This window comes from Emys orbicularis, chromosome 9, assembly GCF_028017835.1.
Source record: "Emys orbicularis isolate rEmyOrb1 chromosome 9, rEmyOrb1.hap1, whole genome shotgun sequence".
Classification (NCBI taxonomy): Eukaryota; Metazoa; Chordata; order Testudines; family Emydidae; genus Emys; species Emys orbicularis.
In genome coordinates, this window is record NC_088691.1 from 46,330,078 (window position 1) to 46,355,143 (window position 25,066).

Below are 25,066 nucleotides of genomic sequence, written 5' to 3' on the forward strand. Positions count from 1 at the left end.
CAGGAGCATATCACTTTGATGCTCCAGCAGCCGGAGCATCGACTCTTGCTTTATGAGTACAAGTTGACGCCACTTCTGCTCTTCAGCCCGCGTTTCAGCACGCAACCTCTGCTCTTCAGCCCGCGACTTCTCCTCTTCAGCCCGCCACCTCTCCTCTCGCTCATATTGGGCTTTTTTAAAATCAGTCATTGACTGCCTCCACGCATTCTGCTGTGCTCTGTCAGCGTGGGAGGCAGTCTGTAGTTCAGTGAACATTTCGTCACGCGTCCTTCGCTTCCTTCTTCGAATATTCACTAGCCTCTGTGAAGGTGAAACATTTGCAGCTGGTGGAGGAGAAGGGAGAGTTGTTTAAAAAAGATACATTTTTGAGAACACTGGGTACACTCTTTCACGTTAGATTTTGCTGTTCACATCACACAGCACATGTGCTTTCGTTACAAGGTCGCATTTTTCCTCTTGGCCTGCCGGTTTGGTGTGAGAGATCACTCACGCAGTGCCAGGCCACAGATTTCAGCTTGCAGGCAGCCATGGTAAGACACAGTCTTTTGGCTTTTTTAACCTTGTTAACAAGTGGGGATGGTTTAAAACAGTACTGCTCTCATTAACCATACCAAGCACCCGTTGGGTTGGCCATTTAAAATGGGTTTGCAATGTAAAAGGAGGGGCTGCGGTTTCAGGTTTAACATGCAGCACAAACCCAACTAACTCCCCTCCCCCTCACACCCAATTCTCTGGGATGGTCACTTCACCCCTCCCCCCCACCGCGTGGTTAACAGCGGGGAATATTTCTGTTCAGCAGAGCAGGAAGGGGCACCTCTGAATGTCCCCTTAATAAAATCGCCCCATTTCAACCAGGTGACCGTGAATGATATCACTCTCCTGAGGATAACAAAGAGCGATAAGGAATGGATGTTGTCTGCATGCCAGCAAACACCGGGACCATACGCTGCCATGCTTTGTTATGCAATGATTCCAGACTACGTGCTACTGGCCTGGCGTGGTAAAGTGTCCTACCATGGCGGACGGGATAAGGCAGCCCTCCCCAGAAACCTTTTGCAAAGGCTTTGGGAGTACATGAAGGAGAGCTTTCTGGAGATGTCCCTGGAGGATTTCCGCTCCATCCCCATACACGTTAACAGACTTTTCCAGTAGCTGTACTGGCCGCGATTGCCAGGGCAAATTAATCATTAAACACGCTTGTTTTTAAACCATGTGTAATATTTACAAAGGTACACTCACCAGAGGTCCCCTGTGTGCCCACAGGGTCTTCGGTGAGTTCGGGGGTTACTGGTTCCAGGTCCAGGGTGACAAACATATCCTGGCTGTTGGGGAAACTGGTTTCTCCGCTTCCTTGCTGCTGTGAGCTATCTATGATGTTCTCTCCATCCTCATCTTCCTCGTCCGCCGAACCCGCTTCCCTGTCTCCAGAGAGGGACTGATAGCACACGCTTGGGCTACTGGTGGCTGCACCCCCTAGAATGGCATGCAGCTCCTCGTAGTAGCGGCATGTTTGCGGCTCAGCCCCGGACCTTCCGTTTGCGTCTCTGGCTTTGTGGTAGGCTTGCCTTAGCTCCTTAATTTTCACGCGGCACTGCTGTGCGTCCCTGTTATGGCCTCTGTCCTTCATGGCCTTGGAGATCTTTTCTAATGTTTTGCCATTTCTTTTACTGTTTCGGAGTTCGGCCAGCACTGCTTCATCTCCCCAGATGGCGATCAGATCCCGTACCTCCCGTTCGGTCCAGGCTGGAGCTCTTTTGCGATCCTGGGACTGGGACTGGGACTCCATCACGGTTACCTGTGCTGATGAGCTCTGCATGGTCACCTGTGCTCTCCACGCTGAGCAAACAGGAAATGAAATTCAAACGTTCGTGGGGCTTTTCCTGTCTACCTGGCCAGTGCATCTGAGATGAGAGTGCTGTCCAGAGCGGTCACAATGAAGCACTGTGGGATAGCTCCCGGAGGCCACTAATGTCGAATTCCGTCCTCACTAACCAATTCCGACCCCCCTAAGGCCGATTTTATCGCTAATCCCCTCGTCGAGGTGGTGTAAAGAAACCGGTTTAAAGGGCCCTTTAAGTCGAAAGAAAGGGCTTCGTCGTGTAAACGTGTCCAGGTTTAAGTCGACTTAACGCAGCTAAAGTCGACCTAAACTCGTAGTGTAGACCAGGCCTAAGAGAGTTATACAGTTCTTCTCAGCTAGAGATCTCTTTACAAAGGAGGCAGAGCCATTATCCCTGTTCTACACATGGGGAAACTGAGGCACAGAGTGGGAAAGCAGGTCACCTAACAGGCCAGTGGTAGGAATAGAGCGCAGGTCTTCTGAGTCCCAGTCCAGTGCCCTATCCACGAGGCCACACTGCCTTCCTGGATAAAGAGGGCTGTAGAGCATTGCCTATGGAGGGAGATTCAAAAGAGTGGCACTATTTCATTTGAAGAGGAGACCAGTAGCAGCTCTATAAAATTCTGATTGATGCAGCAAATCAGGTGTCCCTGTTTACTTTTTCTCCTACTCAATGAGACATTCAGTGAAACTAAAAGGTAACACATTAAAAACTAATAAAAGGAAACATTTTTACATAAGACATAATTAACCTGTGGAACTTGCTGCCACTGGATATCATGAATGCAAAGCATGTAGCAGGATTCAGTAAAAGGATCAGACATTGCTGTGGAGAATGAGAACATAGACAGTTACATTGGATGGGATTTTACACCAAGGGCTACAAACCCTCCTGTTTCAGGACATCAACCAGTCATTGACCAAGGAGGGAAGCAGCTTCCCCCATGGGCAGCTATTCCTGGCCACTAGCAGGTTCTTGCACCTTTCTCTGAAGCATCTGGTGAGAAACAGGATATGGGACTAGATTGTCAGATCCGGTCCTGCAATGTCTGTGTTGCCTGTTAATTACTGTGCATGTCATTAGGTTAATCTCTATCTCTGTTGTCTAATTTGCATATTTAAAAGTCATTCTCATTGCACCACCATAATAAGGCTGTTGGCCACTGTGCCAGTGGCGACCGGGGCTTGGAGTTGTCTGCAGGACTGGTTTAACATAGATCCATGAGTTTCAGGACCATTGTGATCATGTCCTCTATAACTCAGCCCAGAGACCCTCAGCCAGTGACTTCCACATCCCACCCAGGACTTCTGGCTGAGCTAGAGCATCTGTGTTAGACAGGCACCCAGGCTGGATTTAAAGCACCTGCTCAGAGCTGTGCGTTTCTCTCCCCTTGCCCCGCTGCAGCAGTCGCACCAAGAACATGATGTGGTACGGAGTGCTGGGGACCAAGGAGCTTCTGCAAAGGACCTACAAGAACCTGGAGCAACGAGTCCAGCTGGAGGTAATCAGAGGTGCTGGCCTGGTCTGGGGGCCATAAATCACTGGGGGGAGCATAAGAGCAGGAGCAGGTGTGCTCAGCTAAGTGAACATGTGCGGGCTCCTGGATAGATCCCTGTTCTCTGCCGGGTGTTGGGGTTTAGGTGCTGAGAGACTGTAGGAATGGGGGCCACAGATAGAGCTAGAAGCTAGGCTGCCAGGCCACAGCAATGCTCATTTCTCAGGCCCCCTGCCTTGGTGCCGGTCTCTTCTCCTGCTTTGTGTTTGCTCGTGTCATGGAAACGTCTTCCTTTGCAACACAGAGCCCAAGGAGAGGCACTGAGTCCCAGTGCAGAGCAGGTTACTGAAAGCCCAAGCAGGCATTCGTAAGAAAGCCAAGGGACTCTCCAGTTGTGTCTGTGCTGGGGGTGTGTGTGCATAGATTTCCCACCATTGCTCATCCTGGCACAGCATCACCTGGTGGTGTGAACAGGGGAGCCCTAGTGTAGACAAGGCTCCTGCATTTTATTTTAAAACCAAGTCTCCTGGCCCTGCTTGGGTTGGATCAGAGCATGGGTTTGCCTTGGTAATGAGGCACAATGCGGGGATCAGCAGAGGGCCTGAGTGAGTTCAGGCTGGCGATTCTCTGGGTGTTTCCTGTTTTCTCTTGGAGGGCAGGGGCTGAATGTTAAAGGGTAGTCAGTGCCTTGAAACAGTGGTGATGCTCCAATGGACAGTGACTTCTGCAAACCAGCCCCGTAACATCACGGCGGGCTGCCCAGAATCCCTGACTCCCTTGAATTCTCTTAGGCCTGGGCTGTGTTTCACAGCAAAATGCAGGAGTTTGCTGTCGTTCCTGCCTGGCCTGCTTTGCGGGCAGATCTGAGGGTGTGGCTGGGCTGGCAGGTGGTGCCTGGCACACATTGAAGATCTCAGCCTGCCTTGTCTTCTCTTTCAGTGTGATGGGGTGACCATCTCCTTGCCCAGTTTGCAGGGGATTGCCGTGCTCAACATCCCCAGCTATGCTGGTGGCATCAACTTCTGGGGCGGCACGAAGGAGGATAACGTGAGTGCCGGCTGCGGGGCGGGGTTGGAGGCTTCTTTGCTAATAGTGCCAATGATAAATCTGAAGGTGAAATGCCTCAGTGCAGCTGTAACAAGAGACCTGGTATCCACTTAGGGACAGAGGAATTGCCAGATGGATCTGCCCTGGCTCCACTTGGTCTGGTCTCCAACCTCCCATCAGATGGATCAGCCCAGGGCCCATCTAGCTCAGGCCCTGATTCTGACAGCAGTCTGTACCTGGGTGGTTTTGAGGAAAGGGCTGGAAGGGCGGCAGTCTGTCTCACTGGGAGGCACTGTTGTCTGGTAGCTAGAGCAGAGAGGGCTGGGGGTCAGAAGGTCTTCAATCTAGGCCTGACTCCACTACTGACTCCTTGTGGCCTTAGGGGTTCACATCCCCTCACTGTGCCCTGGTTTCTCTATCTGTGAAGTGGGGCTACTCCCTTTGCGAAGGGCTAGAGCAGTGTAGAGCTGTTTTCATGTGCACACCCCGAGCTCATTGTGCTGCAGTGCACAGCCCTGACCTTCAGGGGTCGTTTATGGCCAAAAGTCTGAGGTTGCAAGGACCCTTTGTGAGGAGGCCGAGTCGTTAGGGGAGCCCTGGGCCCTGTCTGAGTGCCCCACTCCCCTTCCGCTTGTGGGTGGCTGTGTGGGTAGTTCAGGTCAGTGGCAGCTTCCTCTGGGGTTTCCTGCCAGGGCCTCTTCTGCCTCCCTCCACTCCCCACCTTCTGGTCTCCGCAACTGGACCCAGCTCCCACCCTGGCTCCACTATCATTACCCTTCAGCTCCAACCTCTTGGGTCAGCTGGAGAGTCCCTAGAAATGGAACTTAGCCTAGATATAGACAGACAGACACAGAGATGTATAGACAGACACACACACACACACAGACAGACATGCACTCAGTTGTATAGACACAGACACAGAGACTCATGGATGGACAGACATGCACACAGCTGTATAGACAGACAGACACAGAGAGCCCCAGGCGGACAGACAGACATGCAGCTGTATAGAGAGCCCCAGAGTGTGGTGAAGAGGGGTTCGGGGCGGTGGCTGTCATGGGGCTGTGCTGTTCCCTGCAGAACTTCGGGGCGCCCTCCTTCGATGATAAGAAGCTGGAGGTGGTTGCTGTCTTTGGCAGTATCCAGATGGCCATGTCGCGAGTCATCAACCTGCAGCATCACCGCATCGCCCAGGTAAAGCAGCGCTGCCGCAGGAGATCAGCTAACCCTTGGCTGGGCCCCACCTGGCTAGGCCCCAAGTGGCTGGAGGCCCAGATGGGGCCTGTCTGCAGGGGGGCGGACCCCCCCCCATTGCTGCCTCCCTCCCATGAGGCCCACGGAGGTTGGGGAGGGAGCACCCTGGGCGGAAGAGGCTGCAGGAGGTCAGGCAAGGGCAGGTGTGGGAGTCAGGCTCCTGACCTGTGAGGAGGGGAAGGGGGGTCTCCAGTAAGGTTGGTGGGCGGGAAGGGCCTCCTGCTGATATGGGCAGGGAAGGCTCTAAGTTTGAGTGGGGCAGCTCTTTTGTTGGGGGGCCTGAGCAGGGCTACACGAGGGTTTTGGGGGGGCCTGGGGAAAAATCTGCTCCTCAGGCCCCCTGTGGTGGGGTGGGGGTTGGAAGCAAGCTCTCCCCACACTGACCCCTCCATGGCGGTACCTGTCCTGCAGGGCTGGGCCCGGCTACCCACACTGGCCATCGTGACCTGGTGCATGGGGTCGCAGCGCCACTCAAGTTTGGCCCAGCCACCCATCCGCAGGAGCTGTGACACCAAGTGTCAGGCTGCAGCGCTGCTAACTCAGATTCCATGGATTTGGGGGGCTGGGGACAAACTGCCCCTTTTGTCCCATGCCCTCCGGGCGGCCCTGGGCCTGAGGGGCTTGGGACAAGGGTATTGTCCTCTGTATCTCATTGGGGCTGTCCCGTGCCCCATGAGCGTGCAGTGCCCCTGCCAGTATGGAGTGATGAGCTCTGCTCTGGGAGCATGGCACACCCACGTTGCACAGGGTGTCAGGCAGGCCAGAACTGACGCCCTGCGAGTGGTGTGTCTGGGTAGGCCGCGTGCTGGCGGAGAAGCACAGAGTGGGTCTGCCTATGGTACAGCTCTGCAGCAGCTGGAGGTGGGGTTCCCAGCTCAGGCAGAGGGACACATGTCAGCTCTGCTTGAGCTGAGGCCTGACAATAGCAGTGTGGCCGTGGCAGCATGGGCAGGCGCTTAGGCTTGCTGCCCGAGCCCATACCCAGGGCTTGGGAGGGATTGAACTCCAGTGGCTAGCCTGAGCCATGCTGGCCACATGGCTAGCTCGAGTGGAGCTAATTTGTAGCCAGTGACCCAAGCTAGGAATCAGGCCTCCCAGCAGGGTCTACAATCTAGATGCACTGGTGCTCCTGGCAGAACCCAGCTACTGGGCCAGGAGACGTGGCTCTGCCAGGAGAGCAGAGTGCCAGCTGGCAGGAGACATGGCTTTGCCAGCATGCCCTGGCATCACAGACAGCACTTCCCTGGCATCAAGCCATGGCAGAGCCGCAATTGCTGGGAGAATTTCTTTAACTAGGGCTATGTGAAGCCCTTGGCTGGGCCGTATGCGCTGCCTTGCTGCTTGGTGCCAGCCTCCTCTCCTGTGCTTGCCTGGCAGTGTCGGATGGTGAAGATCACGATTCGGGGAGATGAGGGCGTCCCAGTGCAGGTAGATGGAGAAGCCTGGATCCAGCCTCCAGGGATCATCAAAATCCAACACAAGAACCGAGCCCAGATGCTAACGAGAGACAGGGTAAGACCTCAGGGTAGCTGCTGCTAGCATGTATCAGAGGGGTAGCCGTGTTAGTCTGAATCTGTAAAAAGCAACAGAGGGTCCTGTGGCACCTTTAAGACTAACAGAAGTATTGGAGCATAAGCTTTCGTGGGTGAATGCCCACTTCATCAGACGCAAGTAATGGAAATTTCCAGAGGCAGGTATAAATCAGTATGGAGATAACGAGGTTAGTTCAATCAGGGAGGGTGAGGTGCTCTGCTAGCTGTTGAGGTGTGAACACCAAGGGAGGAGAAACTGCTTCTGTAGTTGGCTAGCCGTTCACAGTCTTTGTTTAATCCTGATCTGATGGTGTCAAATTTGCAAATGAACTGGAGCTCAGCAGTTTCTCTTTGGAGTCTGGTCCTGAAGTTTTTTTGCTGTAAGATGGCTACCTTTACATCTGCTATTGTGTGGCCAGGGAGGTTGAAGTGTTCGCCTACAGGTTTTTGTATATTGCCATTTCTCTCTGCAGGCCTTTGAAAGCACCCTGAAGTCGTGGGAGGACAAGCAGAAGGGCGAGGGCTACCGAGCCCCGGCGCGGCCCCGCCTCAACTCCCAGCAATCCATGGAGTACCTGACCGATGAGGAGTATGGCCAGATGCAGCAGATGGCTCAAGCTGCGGAAACCCTCATCACCAAGTGAGCTGGGGTGCCCGTGGGACAAGGCAGGGGAGCAGGCCAGTCTGGAGCTGGCTGGGGTTAGGAGGAAGCACCTACTCAGTGGTGCCCCCTGTGGGTGGTGAAGGAGCAGTGGGACGGACAGGGACTCCTTCCCAGGGATCCCCTCTCTGCATGCGGATCCTGGCCCATGGGCCAGACTTCCTGTTCCCCAGGTTAGAAGCCAACGGAAGCTGTGAATTCCCATCAGCTCCCTTCCTTTGTTTCCCTGCAGGATCCGCGAGGCAGCCACAACCCACAAAGCCATGGAACAGGAGCTGGCCCACGCCGTGAACGCCTGTTACCTGGCCCTGAACGAGGCCCTTCCCAACAAGAGCAGCAGCGGGCCCGAGGTGAGGGGCACAGCCCGCCTGGTGTGACATCCAGGGGGATGAGAGGCAGGGGATGAGCATGTGGGTGCAATCCGAAGAAAAGATGGTAGCAGGGAGCGCGGTGGAGAGAGAGAGAAAGAAGATTGATTAAGGGGGAAGCCAAAGGTTAAATGGATATTATAGAGAGAGCCAGTAAATAAATAGAACAAGGAGCTAAGCCAGCTATAAATAGACCAGGCGAGCCAGAGACTGAGTTACAGGCGGAATACAAATGCAGGAGGCTGCCTGGCTGCATGAAATGTCAGCACCCGTCCCCACATCCCACATGAAATCCACTTCTCTCTGTCTCCACCTATCCAAACATGTTGGGGCGGGGAGGGGGAAGCCCTGCTCCAAGCCCTTGGTGATGGGGTCGTGTGGGTTTTCGTTACTGAGCTCTGCGGGTCTGTGTTGATCAGAGATTCGTAGTTTATAAGGCCAGAAGGGACCATTGTGATCATCTAGTCTGACCTCCTGCATAGCGCTGGCCCTAGCACTGCCCTGAATTAATCCCATTTGAACTAGAGTAGATAGTTTAGAAAAATGTCCTGTCGGGATTTAAAAATTGCCAGTGCTGGAGAATCCACCACGACCCTGGTAAGTCGTTTCCATGAGTTAATTCCCCTTACTGTTAGAAATTTACACCTTATTTCTTGTCTGAATGTGTCTAGCTTCAACTTCCATCCATTGGATCTTATTAGACCTATGTAAGCCTTGGCTGCTCATGGTGACAAACCTGACATTTGTTTCCAAAACCCGACATTTTTGAAATTTTTGAAAAACTGGCAGTTGAATCATGTTTGCAGTGCTGTAGTAGCCGTGTTGATCTCAGGATATTAGTGAGACAAGATGGGTGAGGTAATATCTTTTATTGATCCAACTTCTGTTGGTGAGAGAGACAAGCTTTCGAGCCACACCGAGCTCTTAGTGGGAGAGTTACTGTGATCGTCACTGCTAAATGCAACCTCCCCACAGACCAGGACACACCAACACAAAGTGGCACCAGACCCCACCAGAACAACAGATGCAAAACCTGCAGACATATCTCCACTGCTACAATGATCAACACCCCCACAATACCCTTTCAAGATCCAGGGGTCCTACATGTGGCTATCATGTAGTGTTTCTCATCCAGTGCACGAACTGCCCCAACAACAACTGTGTGGGTGAAATCAGACAGTCATGACGCTCTCAAATGAACTCACATAGGAAAATGATAAAAGAGAAAAATACCCTAGTTATTGTGAGTGAGCACAATTCTCACAAGGCTATCTGACCTATCAGGCCCCATCCTCAAAGGAAACCTGCACAACACTTTCAACAGATGAGCCTGGGATCTTAAACTCATTACTCTGCTAGACACCAAAAATCATGGACTGACCAGAGACCCTGGATTTATGGCTTATCACAACAATCTGTAACCCACTGGCCCCTTTTTTTCCATACTATGATGACAGAGGTGTTAACGAGCCGCTTTACCTTGAATGGTCCCTTATAATATGTGCTAACTACTTGTGCTAAAAACGATCTGTCTGATCATGCATTTAGCTGTGATGCTCGGAGAACCTTTCCCAGACCCGAAGAAGAGCTCTGTGGAGCTCAAAGGCTTGTCTCTCTTGCCAGCAGAAGTTGGGCCAATAAAAGAGATTACTTCATCCACCCTGACAACTTAATCAGAAAGTCATTATCTGTCAGGGGCCCGAGGAAAGTTTCTGGACAATTATGACCCTGGAAGGCACCTGCACAGGGTGTGTGTGTGGGGTGCTCCTACCCCTATATACTGGCTAATGGCCCTGTCTCACCACTGCCCCCTGTTGGATATACCGAGGCCTGTTTGAGTATTTGCACCACCTCCTGTAGATACCAGCTATGCCTGGCAAGGCTCTGTACAGCACCTGGCACAGCGATCAATGTTATGTACATGCTGCCCAATCACTGCAGTACTGAGTGATGCAGTATGATGATAGAGGCATGCTCCAGTGCCAGAGCAGGGTCTGCTTTCCCCTTCCTGGGCTAGCAGCATCTGTCCAGCAGTGTCTGTGATGGTGTACGGGTTTTCACCAGGAGTTGGTGCTGGCTCTGAATGTGCTCAGACCACAGCGCATGCTGCTCTCGCCCACTAAGGCCTTGGGCCCGACAATAAACTCCTTTGCCTCTGCCGCCCAATTGCCTTGCTCTGGGCAGATGTAGTTTCTTTGTCCCTGAAGATGGTATAGGTCTGAGGTCATGGAAGATGACATGGTCCTAGCCTAAATTCCCTCAAAGCTGCGCAGCTGCAGTGAGAGAGGGCTGGGGGGAGTCCTCTCTCCCTGCCACAGCTCCCAGGGCAGTCTGCACTCCAAACCCCTCATCCCCGGCCCCATCCCAGAGCCCACACCCGCAGCTTGAGCTCTCACCCCCCCTCCCCTTGCCCCAGCCCTGAGCCTCCTCCCACACTCTGAACCTCTCGGCCCCACCCCCACGACACATCACCTCCATATTGGTGCACATAACAGAATTCATTCTGCACATGGATGTAAAAAATTAGAGGGAACATTGGTCCCAGCCCCCCCCCCGCCCCCGAAGGCTTTAAATGCTAGGCCAGAGCCCAGAGCGGATGTGAAGCGTGCAGTGGACTCAGGAGGCAGACTGCTGTGTGGAGAACAAGCTGACATCTCTGGCTTGCCTAGGCTGATGGTCTAAGGCAAGGGGAGGTATGGAAGTACAGGCCTGAATTGATGAGAACTTGGGCCTCAGCCAAGAGGGTGTGAGGGGGCAGCAAGGTCTGCGGTTTGTTGCTGCTTCCTGGCAGTGCTCCAAGGCTTTGTCCTGCTCTGCTGAGGGCGCTAGGGTAGCGGAAAGGACCGTGACACGGTGTAACCAGACTTGCAGAACCCAGCAGCATCCCAAAGCATCTTGGCCAACCAGGAAGGGGCAGCAGTACCGACTGCATTGTCCCATCAGGCCCTGGTCCCTTAGCACTGCTCGTCCCCATGTGCCTGCTTACTAACATTGCTTCTCTCTCTCCTCTTTCTTTGCACCCATCTCCTCTCAGTTTCTGAGCAGAAATGCGGCCGTGGATGTGTCAGTTAGCGTGAAAGCCCTTTACACTGAAACCAGAGCTTTTCTGGAAGGAAAATTGGTGAGTGCATGGCTGGGGGAGGAGCCAGCGCCCTAGGGTGCTTAATCTACTCTGCCCTAGACTGCGGGGGGGGGGGAGGGCTGGTTTGTGAGATTCCCTTGCATGAACCCCCCTTGCATTCAACATGGAGATCAAAGCTGTAGCAAATGGCAGAACATGCTGCAAGCTTCATGCTGCAGGACAGGGAAGGGGGCTACTTCCCGTGGAAGCTCTGGCAGGGACTGGAGGATGTGGTTAGGTGCAGGGTCGGGGGGAAGCTGTGAGGGGGGCAGGGCATGGGGGGAAGGCATGGGGAAGCCCAGGAGGGAAGAGAATGTAATGTGAGGTGTTGAGCTGAGGCCCTGGGGGTGACAAGACAACCCGAGTTCACATTAGATCACAAAAGTAGCAGTACTTTGCCTGGTTCCTCCCTCAAACCAAGCTTTGCCCTCCTGATGTCAAAATGAAATGCCTCAGTAAACTGTGCTGAACTTCATAACATGATCATCATCACTCTCCTTGCTTCCGTGCTTTGATCAGTAGCAAAATGGATATGTTCATGGGTGGGTTGTCATCATTAGGGCCCAGAGTTAACAGATTGCCAAGACAAACAGAGCTATTAGCTAATAGAGCTCTTGTTTCAGACTGTCTGCAGACTCAGGCAGACCTCACTGGATCAGTTACTCTTAGTGCATGATTTGAAGGTTTTCTTTTGGTAATCATTGTAGAGATTTAATTTATTTTTTTAAAGCCAGCTCAGCTTTGAAGCAGTGGGCAGCAGCCCCTCCTACAAAGCACCCTCTTCCTGACATGCTATGAGCAAGCTGGTGTGACCATCGGTCATCGTAGGGTGCAAGGGCCACTGGATGTGTGAAGCAGGGAGGGGACCAGTCCCACCGCCGTGTCCTAGGCCCAGTGTTAATGGCAGAGTAAAGGAGGACATCATGCTGATGTCAGCCAGCACCGCTGCCACTCTAACGTGAGCTGCCAGTTGGGTGGTCTATAGGGAGTGGCGTAGAGCTCCTGGGTGACACAAATGCTGTGCCACTCTCCACGCCCGGAGCTGACTGGATGAGGCAGTTATTTCCCAAGCAGGTGGATAGGCCCACTGTTCCTTCCTGTTCCTCTTGGAACCAGGCTGTGTTGCATGACGCCTGTTCCCCTGCATGCCAACTCTGTGTGCCATGCTGCTCCCAGACACCCTGCACCGCACAGGAACCCAGCCGGATATGGCATCAGAGGTATAGCCAGAGCTGTTTCCTTCAGCTCTCCCTGCCTGGGTGGGGAGTGTGTGAAGAGGGGAGAATGGCTCAACAGGACAGTAAAATTCTTCCCCCCCCCTCCACCCCCGAAGCTCCACCGGGAGTGCAGCTCCTTCCCCTGCTCCATTTCCATACAAACTAACCAGAAGATGGAACTTCCAAGCATGCACTCCCTCCTCTCCCAGCTCTGTTTAAAGTGGCGATGAGCTCACTGCGCCAGTGATCAAAACTTGTCTTTGGTGTCCCCAGTTCTTGGCACAGGCAGGGGGTTTGGTTATCCCTGAGCTAAGCATCCTTCCCAGTGCATTCCAGGATGCTGCAGAAGGGCACTTCTCTGTGGCTTTGAAGACAGCTACCAACAGGCCTTTCCCATGTCACCTGGCACCGTGACACTGCACCCCTAACGCTGGCCCCGAGGCAGTTAGTTAGCCCCATGGCAGTCTGTTCAGTTCATTGTCAGATCCTGATACTCGACTGAGAACTGAATTCTGCGTGAATGCCCAGGGTTCCAGGACACTGCTGGAAAGACCCCAGCTGTGCCCTGGGCCATGAATTTGGAACAGCCAAAGCAGAGATGGGTCCTGAAAGATCTATGCCAGGTTTTATGCCAGACTCATTCCGTGAACAGGATGCTCATTCCCAGTCTGCTTTCATAAAGCTGGGTGTGGAATGGCATCAGGGTTTGGACCTGGGAAGTTCAGCTCCACAAGCACAGACTTGAGCCTCTGGAGCTAAGAGAGTCACTCTACTAGCTGGTAGCAGTAGCAGGCTGGCTTTCTCTGTGAGCTCAAGCCACTAGAAGGAAACATGACACCCACTGTTCTAGGGTGGATCATGCTCGTTCTTTACTTTAGCACTGAGTCTTAGTAGAATATTTCAGAGACACATTCAGGTCATGTTTTTAATGACCCCCCTGCCCTTTATGAACTCTGAGCCTGATGAGAATGGAGACAATTTAACACCCAGTTTTGCTCTGCTTTTTTGCATCTCTGATCTTAGCAGGTTAGTCGGTCAGTGTCATTTGGGTTTAGTCAGTGTCACTTCGGGGCTCTCAGGTACCCAATTGTAACTGCAGGAGTAGCCAATCAAAATACTGCTGTCATTGGAGATTTTGTTTCTAAAGAGAACACTCCTAGGGAGCTTAGGTTCTGTAAAGGTGAAGTTCTGGCCTCGCTGACGTCAGAGGAAGTTCTGACATTGACTTCAACAGAGCCAGAAGTTTGCCACAGGTTTTACAAAACCTAAATGCGGGGCCTTGACCCTGTGCCTTAGCCCAGGTGCCCTCCTGTCCCAGCAACAGGGGCTGCTTGAGAGATGGGGGAATGACGGGAACAGACAGCCAAGCAATCAGTAACTTGCAGAGGCTGGTATCAATCTCAGCAGTGAAACCCAAAAGGGAATGGGCAAACTTCCTCCCCGGGGCTCGTCCTTGTGGTTAGCTGAACTCCAGTCCCAAGCGGATGGAGCCGTAAGGCAGGTCAGTGCATTGTCCCTGCCCGTCCTCTCCAGTAGTACCCATGGCGCACGCTCGCACGATGAGCTCTGCATGGGGCGCTCATGGCTCTCTCCCCCAATCCCTGCAGCAGCTGGACTCCCCACAGCAAGAGGAGGGGCTGCAGAGAGCCCTGAACACCGTCAGCCAGGAGCTCCAGAGGCTGCCCGACATCCACTGGCTGGCGCCCATCATCAACTCTGCCGAGGAGGTGGGTGCATGGGGCCGCTCGGGGTCAGTTTGGTCGGGTCGTTCCTCCTCCTCCCCATGCTGGCAGGAGCCTGCCTGGTGCCATTGCAGCCAGTGAGGGAGAGTCAGCGAGGCAGCCTGGCCTAGCAGGGGAGCTGGGTTCTCTTTGGGTGACCCTAGGCAAGTACCCTGTTAACAAGCCTGCCGCTGTGCCCTTTGCAGCCCAGCCCCTCCCATCCCACTGAGCTGGCTTTGCATTAGACTGGACCATCCCCTCCCCCATCCCTTCATATACATCCATCCTGAGCCCTGTGCTTCTGCAGGGGGCTTAGCACCCACAGCCCTGAGAATCAATAAACCATTGCAAATAAAATGGGACGTGGGCCTCCAGACTCTTGCATGAGTCTCCCAAGAACTGCAAGATCTGTGTCTGCCTCCTCCTTCTCCCCTCCCCTCCCCCTCCCTCCTCTGCTGTCCTCACTCTGGCCCTAACCCTGCAGTCAGATCTGCCCCGGCAGACTTTGCGTGGATCCTACTAGAGTCCTGAGCCTTCTCATGGGCCTGATTGCAGGATCAGGGCCTTAGATTATGATCTCTTCATGGCAGGGGCCTGGTCTGAATAAGATCCCCCCCCGTACGGTGCGCCTGGAGTCTCAGCTGTGCATGTGTCAGTATTGCTGTGACGATGGGGCCTGAGCCTGCTCGGAGGGGGCAGGGGTTATTGGGGAATCCAGAATACTTGAAGCACTCCGTGTCTCTGGGAGGCCCAGAGCAGAGAATCGGGGCTGGCGGGGAGGAGCGGTGCACATCCTGTGAGCAGGTGATGAACCAGCACTGGATTTCTCAATCCGGTCATGCAGCTAAACGTACAAGTGACTCCCATTGACTTCAGTGGCACTTGCTCATGTGCAGCAGCTGCCTTTATCGGGCCTGTTCTGCTTTCTCCTGGTAACTCTCCTGGTGCTCTTCTTGTGGCTGTGGCCTTGGGGGCACAGGCTGTCCAAGAGGAGGTTTTATCATTCAAGGGAGCAGTGGTAAGCCGGTTTACGTGGCACTTCTCAGCTGCAGAGCCCCCGGCACTTTATAGAGCTGGGGGTGGGCTATCACTAGCTTTGTCTTACAGATGGGGAAACTGGGGCTGGGGGATTGCCCAGGAGAGCACAAAGGTGGGTCTGGCACACTCTGTGGCTGGCAGCAATGCGGGGCCACATAATGTAGCCAGGGCTCAGACATTTTACCTTTCTGTCTTCTAACCCAGGGGTTCTCAAACTTCATTGCACTGCGACTCCAATGACCCCAAGAGGGGGGACCAAAGCCTGAGCCTGCCCGAGCCCTGCAGCCCCGGGTTGTGGTGGGAGGGTAAAGCCGAAGCCTGAGCCTCGCCACCCTGGGCAGGGGGCCAAAGCTGAAGCCCACGGGCGTCAGCCCTGCTGCCCAGGGCTGAAGCCGAAGCTGGAGCCTGAGCTCCAGCACCTAGGGCTGAAGCCCTTGGGCTTTGGCCCCAGGTGATGGGGCTTGGGCTTCAACCCCGGACCCCAGCAAGTCTAACACCAGCCCTGCTGACCTCCATTAAAACAGGGTCGTGACCCACTTCTGGGGTCCTGACCCACAGTTTGAGAACCACTGTTCCAACCCCATTCAGTGGTAAAAATATCTGTGTCCTGACTAGACTACACCCTCCACAGACGCTAGGACTGGTGGATCTGGGCTGGTGTGAATCGCATCAGCCAGTGCTGGGGATGCCAGGGCAAAGCTGGGATAGAACCGAGGTGCGGTTAAGCACTGGCCCGTGCTGCTGGCAGGGAGTGGTGGGCATCTGACCAGGGCGCAGAGTGGCACAGATGAAATGCATGGCTTGTGAACCTAACCCGTTATCCTCTCTGCCGGCCTCGGGCACCAGGAGAGCTCCGAGAGCAGCAGCAAGGGCAGCCTGAAGCTACGGCTCAACATTCCCAAGCCCAAGAAGGACAAAGATAAGTTTCAGAAGGCGAAATCCAACAGCATGGTCCCAGGTAAACCTCCCCAGAGCAGTGGGCTAGACTGGCAGAGTAGCCTTCGCCTCCCAAGCACTAGGGAGCATCCTGGACCTGCTGTGCTACCAATCTGGCAAAGCACCGCAACCAGAGTAAATCCATACCATTGTGTTGTGCCGCTGGAGGGCACTTAGACAAGGTGAGCAGGGCAGGCTGCAAACCCGTCTAGAGCAGCGCCTCAGGACTGCCAGCCCGCCTGCCCATCCGCCCTCCAGGCTGGCTCTGATTGCAGCCAGGCACTGAACCGTGCCGAGGATGGAGTGACTGGCACAGGGCAGGAGGGGGCACAGCTTGCTGGGCCGTCAGCTCAAAGCTCCTTTCTCAGAGGAGGAGGGAGTTATAAAAATGGGGTTTAGAAAGAAATGGGCCTCCTGGGAGGATTTTCCAACGTGTCTAGGGGATTTAGGAGCATGTCCCATTGACTTGCAGTGGGACTTGTGGTCCAAACCCTCTCAGATGTGTTTGACTCCTCCCGCATTGGCACCAGCTTTGCAAACATACCCAATGCTGAGTCTCCCAGCCCCGGCTGCCTCGCTTGCCCAAGTCTGGCCGTCAGCCCCGCTTCTTAGAGGAGAGGAAAGTGATCAGGAACAGTCAGCATGGATTCACCAAGGGGAAGTCGTGCCTGACTAACCTAATTGCCTTCTATGATGAGATAACTGGGTCTGTGGATGAGGGGAAAGCAGTGGACGTGTTATTCCTTGACTTTAGCAAAGCTTTTGATACGGTCTCCCACAGTATTCTTACCGCCAAGTTAAAGAAGTATGGGCTGGATGAATGGACTGTAAGGTGGACTGAAAGCTGGCTAGATCGTCAGGCTCAACGGGTAGTGATCAATGGTTCCATGTCTAGTTGGCAGCTGGTTTCAAGCGGAGTGCCCCAAGGGTCAGTCCTGGGGCCGGTTTTGTTTAATATCTTTATTAATGATCTGGAGGATGGTGTGGACTGCACTGTCAGCAAGTTTGCACATGACACTAAACTGGGAGGCGTGGTAGATTCACTGGAGGGTAGGGATCGGATACAGAGGGACCTAGACAAATTAGAGGATTGGGCCAAAAAAAACCTGATGAGGTTCAACAAGGACAAGTGCAGAGTCCTGCACTTAGGACGGAAGAATCCCATGCACTGCTACAGACTAGGGACCGAATGGCTAGGTAGCAGTTCTGCAGAAAAGGACCTAGGGGTCACAGTGGACGAGAAGCTGTATATGAGTCAACTGTGTGCTCTTGTTGCCAAGAAGGCTAACGGCATTTTGGGCTGTATAAGTAGGGGCATTGCCAGCAGATCGAGGAACGTGATTGTTCCCCTTTATTCGACATTGGTGAGGCCTCATCTGGAGTACTGTGTCCAGTTTTGGGCCCCACACTACAAGAAGGATGTGGAAAAATTGGAAGGAGTCCAGTGGAGGGCAACAAAAATGATTAGGGGGCTGGAGCACGACTTATGAGGAGAGGCTGAGGGAACTGGGATTGTTTAGTCTCCAGAAGAGAAGAATGAGGGGGGATTTGATAGCTGCTTTCAACTACCTGAAGGGGGGTTCCAAAGAGGATGGAGCTCGGCTGTTCTCAGTTTTGGCAGATGACAGAACAAGGAGCAATGATCTCAAGTTGCAGTGGGGGAGGTCTAGGTTGGATATTAGGAAACACTATTTCACTAGGAAGGTGGTGAAGCACTGGAATGCGTTACCTAGGGAGGTGGTGGAATCTCCTTCCTTGGAGGTTTTTAAGGCCCGGCTTGACAAAGCCCTGGCTGGGATGATTTAGTTGGGAATTGGTCCTGCTTTGAGCAGGGGGTTGGACTAGATGACCTCCTGAGGTCCCTTCCAACCCTGATATTCTATGATTCATGTCCTGGCCTCTTGGTGCTGGCAGGAGAATCCCCTCAGGAAGTCCCAGGCATGGAGAGTTCAGGGCTTCCTCCTGATGCCTTGGTGCCTTATCGGGAGCGAGGGCTGATGGTCGGTGCACAGGCTTGGGAGTCCGTTTTCACCTCAGCTCTGTCACATTCACTCCGTGACCCTGAGCCCATCAGTAAATGGGCTTCCCGGGGGGCATGGGCTGGACTGGTCGATGCTGTGGTGCTCTCAGATCTAGCCCTAGTCAGTTACTCCCATGCCCGCACAGGGGGCCTCCCTGTGCCCCCTGGCCATCCGCGTGCAGGCTGGCTCTCAGGCCATGCCCCGTTCTTCTATCTCCAAGGGAGTTTGCAGGGCTGCAGCGGCTGGAAAGGGAATGGGGACCCCTAGTCTCAGGGCTTTTGAAACAAGCTACAAGTGTTCCTAGCCTCTGGGAATCTCCTGCCAGCACCAAGAGGCCAGGACATGAATCAGAAGCTGGGAATGGGCGACAGGGGATGGATCACTTGATACCTGCCCTTTTCTATTCATTCCCTCTGAAGCACCTGGCATTGGCCTCTGTCAGAAGACAGGATACTAGAGTTGATGGATCTTTGGTCTAACCCAGTATGGCTGTTCTTATGTTCTTATGCCAGTGTTTTGTGTGGAAACGTCTCTGGAGTGCTGGAGCCATGGAGGGGAGTGTATGGGGTGGGGCTCTGACTCCCGGCCCCTTGGAGGGGAGCGTATGGGGCGGGGCTCTGCCCCGGGACCTCGGAGGGGAGCATGAGGGGTGAGCAGCTCAGCGTCCTGAGAACAGTGCTTGGGCTCTGTTCTCACCACACAGCTTGGTCTCTTGAAGAGATCAGAGTCCCGAGCCATGCACTGACGTGGGGCCCTGGGGGCACAGCAGCTCTGTGCTGCATGGCTCTGGTACTGCGCCTTCTTCCCTATCAGGGGCATGTGGGTAGGGCACTCCTAAATCCCAGCTGGCAGGTTCAGTTTTGCTTTTCATTCCTGCGGGCCCAGGGGATCGGTTTGACCATCGGGATCCTGTCGGGCCATGTGCATCATTCAGGCTCGCGTTTGGCCTAGCCGTTGTGTGAGCCGTGCACTGCTCACGATGGACATGAGAACTGGGCCGTCCACACATGGCCCCGGTGAACTCCAGTGACTGAAAAACACATGGGAAAAAGGATGCCTGTGTTAGGCCTTAGCTCTCCCCAGGCCACAGAGCACATTTCTAAGCCCTCCACTGAGAGGGGGAGGCCAGCTCTGGCATTCCTGATGTTTTGCAGGGAAAACAGGAGGGGAAAACCCCTTTTCTGGGCATGAGTGGAACCTTTCACAGCCCACTCGCCTTTTTCCCTCTCACTAGGCACTGCACATGATAGACTCACTGCAATGGTTCTATGCCCATGCAGCATGTTAGGTTGATGCTTTCAGAAAGAGCTGTGAGCCATACAGAAACAGCCATGGCGGGTCACGTGACCTCTAGGACCAAATCTGCACCCTCCAGGTCACCTACCACCCTGATCCCAGTTCTCGTGCTGCTCTCCATGTAGGAAATAGAGATAGGCCGGGTTGTCAGACCCGGCCTACCTTGGAAATAGTCCCTATGCTAGGGAGGCGAGGGAGCAGAAATCAATGGGATTCTGGCGGGGCCCCTCTTCTGAGCAGAGCTGCCTGGAACAGATCCTGGGTGTAGCAAGGGAGCGTTTCCATCGGGGTGCAGGTGGCGCCTGAGCCCCAGGCATGGGATCCTGCCATGCTGGAATGCTGCTGCCTGCGCTCTTGCCCTGCCTGGCTTTGTGCTTCCCTGTGTGTGCGCGTTGCTTTCGGCTGCGCCTCTGTCCACTTTTTGCTGCTGAGTCGATCGTCTTTGCTTTCCCTTTTTGCTAGTGGAGAAATGGGGCGCTGAGGAGGTGGCGGCCTGGCTGGACACGCTTGGCTTAGGGGAATACAAAGACTTTTTTTTCCGCCATGACATCCAGGGCTCAGAGCTGATCCTGCTGGAGAGAAGAGACTTGAAGGTACTTGCATCACTTGCTTTTCTGACCGCAGCAGCGTGGCTCTCTCCATCAGTGCCCCATTGAGTTGCATGGGCACAGTTATGGGCAGAATGCTGCCCGATTGGTGCAGCCTTGCTCCTGGCAGAACCCCATGAACGATTGTAAGCCAGCTTGGAATTGCATTGGCAGGGTTGAGTTGGCATGTTAGCTCCTCACCTGGGACCCAGTCATTGGCACGGCACTTGAATGGCATCGGCGGGGCTGCGCTTGCATGCTGCACCTGCCCTATGAGTCAGTGTATTTGCATTTCGCTGCAGGTGATGCCGCACTGTCAGAATACGGGCTCCTCGAGAACCAGAGCAGTCATGGTGTCGCTGCACGGCACTGGCTTCCCGCAGCTGGGGGGTAGGATGGTGACTTCCAGCCAGGGACTCCATAGCACAAGCCATAACCTCCATTCCTCTCCTCCAGCTACCTGGCGTGGGTGATTAATGAAGCACCTGAGTGAAGGTGGGGCTTGGGAATGGGATCCAAAGCCTACCGCCCCCAGGACATGGTCACGCTCATTCCTGGGCAGCCAGGTGAAATGAGCTGGGAGGAGGTTTGGGGTGGGGAGTGGGGGAATTCCCTACTGAGCAGGTGTCCCTATCACATCTGGTACCAGTAGGTCTCTTCCTGGCAGACCGGTCCAGAGCTGAATTGGGCCGTGGAGACCGCACCCTGCTTTGAAGGAGCAGCTGTGCCATTAGCCTGGAATCATTTCTCTAGGCTACTGAAAACAGCTGCTCCTCCAATTATTACCCTGAGGGCCAAATCCTCACTGGTGCTTGGCGCCTGCCTTCCATTGATTCACATGGACATTAGAGCCTGGATAACTTAAAGGGCTCTTTTTTTTAATTGTTCAAATATCACATTTTTTGTGGAAAATTTTGTCAAAATCCAAAATCCATCTTTCATAAAAAGTTCAGTTTAGCCAAAACAGCATTTTCTGACAGAAAACATCCAACTACAATTTTTCAACCTGCCTTGCCCCGCTCCCGCAACCAGCCAGCCCCGTCTGCCCAGTACACACGCCCTGACCCACTCCCTCATCCTGCCAGCCCCCTGCCTGCCCAGTTCACACGCCTCATCCCACTCCCCCAACCAGCCTGCTGCCTGCCCAGTACACACGCCCTGCCCCCCCTCCCCCCGAACTGCTGCCCCCTCGGCCTGCCTGGTTCAAATGCCTTACTCCACTCCCCCATCCTGCCAGTCTCCTGCCTGTGCAGTACACACACCCTGCCCCACTCCCCAATCCTGCCAGCCCGATAATCACACCCTGCCCCATTCCCCCTGTGACGGGTTGGATCACAGAAACCCCCTTGGGGCTGCCAACTGATGTACCAAGACTGCTTCTGCCCCTGCTTTCCCTGCCAACTTGGGACTCCAGCACGCCAGTCTGCTCCAGCACAGACCCAGGGTCTGAACCATGTGCCCCAAAGCTGCAGACTTAACTGAAAGCAACTTAAGAAGTGTTCCTGTCTTTAACACTCAGATGCTCAACTCCCAATGGGGTCCAATCCCCAAATAAATCTGTTTTATTTATAAAATTTTACTCATTTATAAATTTATATTTATCAAGTTTTACTCATAAATTGTTCACCCTCTGTAACACTAATAGAGAGATATGCACAGCTGTTTGCCCCCCCCCCCAGGTATTAATGCATACTCTGGATTAATTAATAAGTAAAAAGTGATTTTATTAAATACAGAAAGTAGGATTTAAGTGGTTCCAAGTAGTAACAGACAGAACAAAGTGAATTACCAAGTAAAATAAAATAAAACACGCAAGTCTGAGTCTAATACAGTAAGAAAACTGAATACAGACAAAATCTCACCCTCCGTTGTGTTCCAGTAAGCTTCCTTTTACAGACTAGTCTCCTTCTAGTCTGGGTCCAGAAATTACTCACACCCCCTATAGTTACTGTCCTTTGTTTCAGTCTCTTTCAGGTATCCTTGGGGGTGGCGAGGCTATCCCTTTAGCCAGCTGAAGACCAAATGGGGGGGGGTCTCCCAGGGGTTTAAGTAGACTTTCTCTTGTGGGTGGAGACCCCCCCTTCTCTCCTATGCAAAGTCCAGCTCCAAGATGAAGTTTTGGTGTCACATGGGCAAGTCACATGTCCATGCATGGCCCAGTTTTTACAGCCAGCAGTCATTGCTTGCATGCTACCCTGAACGTCCTCAGGTAGACTTCTTATGTGGATTGGAGCCTTCCAAGATTCATTGTCCTTTAAGTGTTTCTTGATTAGGCACTTAATTTGCACAGTCCTTTCTCAAGAAGCTGAGCAAATGTTTACTAAGGCTACTTAAAAATCAAGCAAGTACACAGCCAATATTCATAATTTCAAATACAATGACACATGCATACAAATAGGATGAATAGATTTAGTAGACCATAACCTTTACAGAGATATGTTCAGATATGTCCAGTTATGTCATATATACATTCATAAGCATATTTCCACAAAGCCTTAGGGATGCACCGTCACACCCCCATCGTACCAGCCCCCTGGCTGCCCAGTTCACACGCCCCGTCCCACTCCCCCGACCAGCCTGCCACCTGCCTGCCCAGTACACACGCCCTGCCCCGCTGCCTTGAACTGCTGCTCCCTTGGCCTGCCTGGTTCAAATGCCTTACCCCACTCCCCCATCCTGCCATTCCCCTGCCTGCCCAGTTCACATGGCCAGCCCCTTCCCCGGCCTGCTGCCCCCTCGGCCTGTCTGGTTCACATGTCTTGCCCCACTTACCCGACCAGTCTCCTCCTGCCTGTCCAATTCAAACACCCTGCCCCACTCCCCCATCCTGCCAGCCCCCTGCCTGTCCAATTCAAACACCCTGCCCCACTCCCCCATCCTGCCAGCCCCCTGCCTGCCCAGTACACACACCCTGCCCCACTCCTCCATCCTGCCAGCCTCCTGCCTGCCCGGTACACACACCCTGCCCCACTCCTGCATCCTGCCAGCGGTCTGCCTACATGGTACCCATGCCCTGCCACACTGCCCCGACCAGCCTGCCCCCTGCCTGCCCAGTTCACACACCCTGCTGCACTCCCCTGACCTGCCAGCCCCCGCCTGCCTTCCTGCCTGGTACACATCATGCCCTGCCCCACTTCCCTGACCAGCCTGCCATCTGCTTGCCCAGTACACAGGCTTCCCTGACCCGCTACCAGCTCCCCAGACTAGCCTGCCCCCTGCCTGCCCAGTAGACATCCTGCCCCACTCCCCCATCCTACCAGCCCCCTGCCTGGCTAGTTCACACGCCCCATCCCACTTCCCCAACCAGCCTGCCATCTGCCTGCACAGTACACACATCCTGACCCGCTCTCCTGAACTGCTGCCCCCTCGGCCTGCCTGGTTCAAATGCCTTACCCCACTCCCCCATCCTGCCAGTCTCCTGCCTGCCCCGGTACACATACCCTGCCCCACTCCCCCGACCTGCCAGCCCCCTGCCTGCCCAGTTCACATGCCCTGCCCCACTCTCCCGACCAGCCTGCCACTTGCCTGCCCAATACACACGCCCTGCCCCGCTCCCCCATCATGCCAGTCCCCTGCCTGCCTGGTACACATTCCCATCCCCACTCCCCTATCATGCCAGCCTCCTGCCTGCCCAGTTCACACACCCTGCCCCACTCCCCCGACCTGCCAGCCCCATCTGCCTGGTTCACATGCTCTGCCCAGCTCCCCCAACCTGCTGCCCCCTTGGCCTGCGCAGTTCACACGCCCTGCCCTGCTCCTCTCCTCTAGCCTGCCCTACCCCACTGGGGGAGGTGGCTATGGCACGCCTTTGGATTCTCTAAGTGTCTCCTCCCACACCTGCAGCCAGGGTGGGCTGTGGATTAGGCCTCAAAGCCCTCTTCGGTGCCCCCCAAGTCCTGGGGCTCTCCTCCCCTGTGGGCAACCCCAGGCCCTCAACCGGTGAATGGAAGGCAATGGGTCCCAGCATGGGGCACCATCCTGCTGCTGTCAGCCTAGTAGGCGGGATATGCCATCTCTGGGCGTGGGGCCCACTCTTAGCCAGCCACCTGCCCCAGCAGTCTCCGAAACGCCAGCATCCTGGCTGGATTGGACTCGCAGTTTTGCCTGTGGTGAGAGCTGCTTCCCATGGGGGGCTGGATTCTGACCGAGGGGCAGGCAGATGGTTGGCTAGAAATCCAGCGGGCCTTTTAAGCCAGTGTTTTCCTAGCTACATTTGCTAATGTGCTGCTGTACTTCACATGCCGCTGAGCCCTAGAACTCGATTCTGCGCACTCCACCTAGACTGCTGAGGGAGGCTGGGGTGCAAGGATTGCAGAACTGGAGCCCATGTTCATCAGTAATAAAAATGTCTGCTGCTCCCCTGTGGTTCAGAGACGCTTTGTGTATTTGTCAGGTGCGCGTTTATTCAACTTTGTCCTCTCTTCTTTTATTCAGGATCTGGGGATAACAAAGGTGGGCCATATGAAGAGGATTCTCCAGGGAATTAAAGACATCAGCAGCCATCCCTAGCAAAGCATATAAAGGAAAAAGAACGTGGCCAGTGTCGGTGATGGGGAATCTTAACTCTGGATGGGCCCTCTAGAACCTGAAATCTAGTACAGGCACTCTAGAACGCTAGCAACTTCACAGTCATTCTAGAACTCTAAACACCTAGGCATCTGTTCTTGAGCGTGTTTGTTCGTGATGCAGATGCATCCCATCAGCAAACGGCCCAGAATGGAATGCTGTGGAATCCTTACACTAGAACATTTCTCATCACCGCTCTCAAGCATGCCCCTGAAGAGTTTACAGTTCCATGTTAGCCAGAGATTGTTGGTCTGCGCGTCTTTGCCCTCGATTGCCCTTGTGGTTTTGGTTTCTGTGCTTGATGGTTTCAGTTCAGCAGTTCATTTCCATATGTACCTGTGAGCTAGAAGAAAGGACCAAGCTGT

General features: G+C 54.1%; 1 protein-coding gene across 1 annotated transcript in view; it reads left to right on the forward strand.

The window, feature by feature from the left end:
- The window catches only part of LOC135883446 (diacylglycerol kinase delta-like), a 180,606-nt gene extending 155,962 nt beyond the window's left edge, over positions 1-24,644 (forward strand). Inside the window, exons 19-29 of the mRNA XM_065410561.1 lie at positions 3,246-3,342; positions 4,276-4,383; positions 5,464-5,577; positions 7,015-7,149; positions 7,643-7,809; positions 8,063-8,180; positions 11,233-11,319; positions 14,144-14,263; positions 16,142-16,253; positions 20,011-20,141; positions 24,570-24,644. Coding sequence (XP_065266633.1) covers positions 3,246-3,342; positions 4,276-4,383; positions 5,464-5,577; positions 7,015-7,149; positions 7,643-7,809; positions 8,063-8,180; positions 11,233-11,319; positions 14,144-14,263; positions 16,142-16,253; positions 20,011-20,141; positions 24,570-24,644 — 1,264 coding nt within the window. The remainder of the gene's footprint in view (positions 1-3,245; positions 3,343-4,275; positions 4,384-5,463; positions 5,578-7,014; positions 7,150-7,642; positions 7,810-8,062; positions 8,181-11,232; positions 11,320-14,143; positions 14,264-16,141; positions 16,254-20,010; positions 20,142-24,569) is intronic.
- The last annotated feature ends 422 nt before the right edge of the window (positions 24,645-25,066 follow it).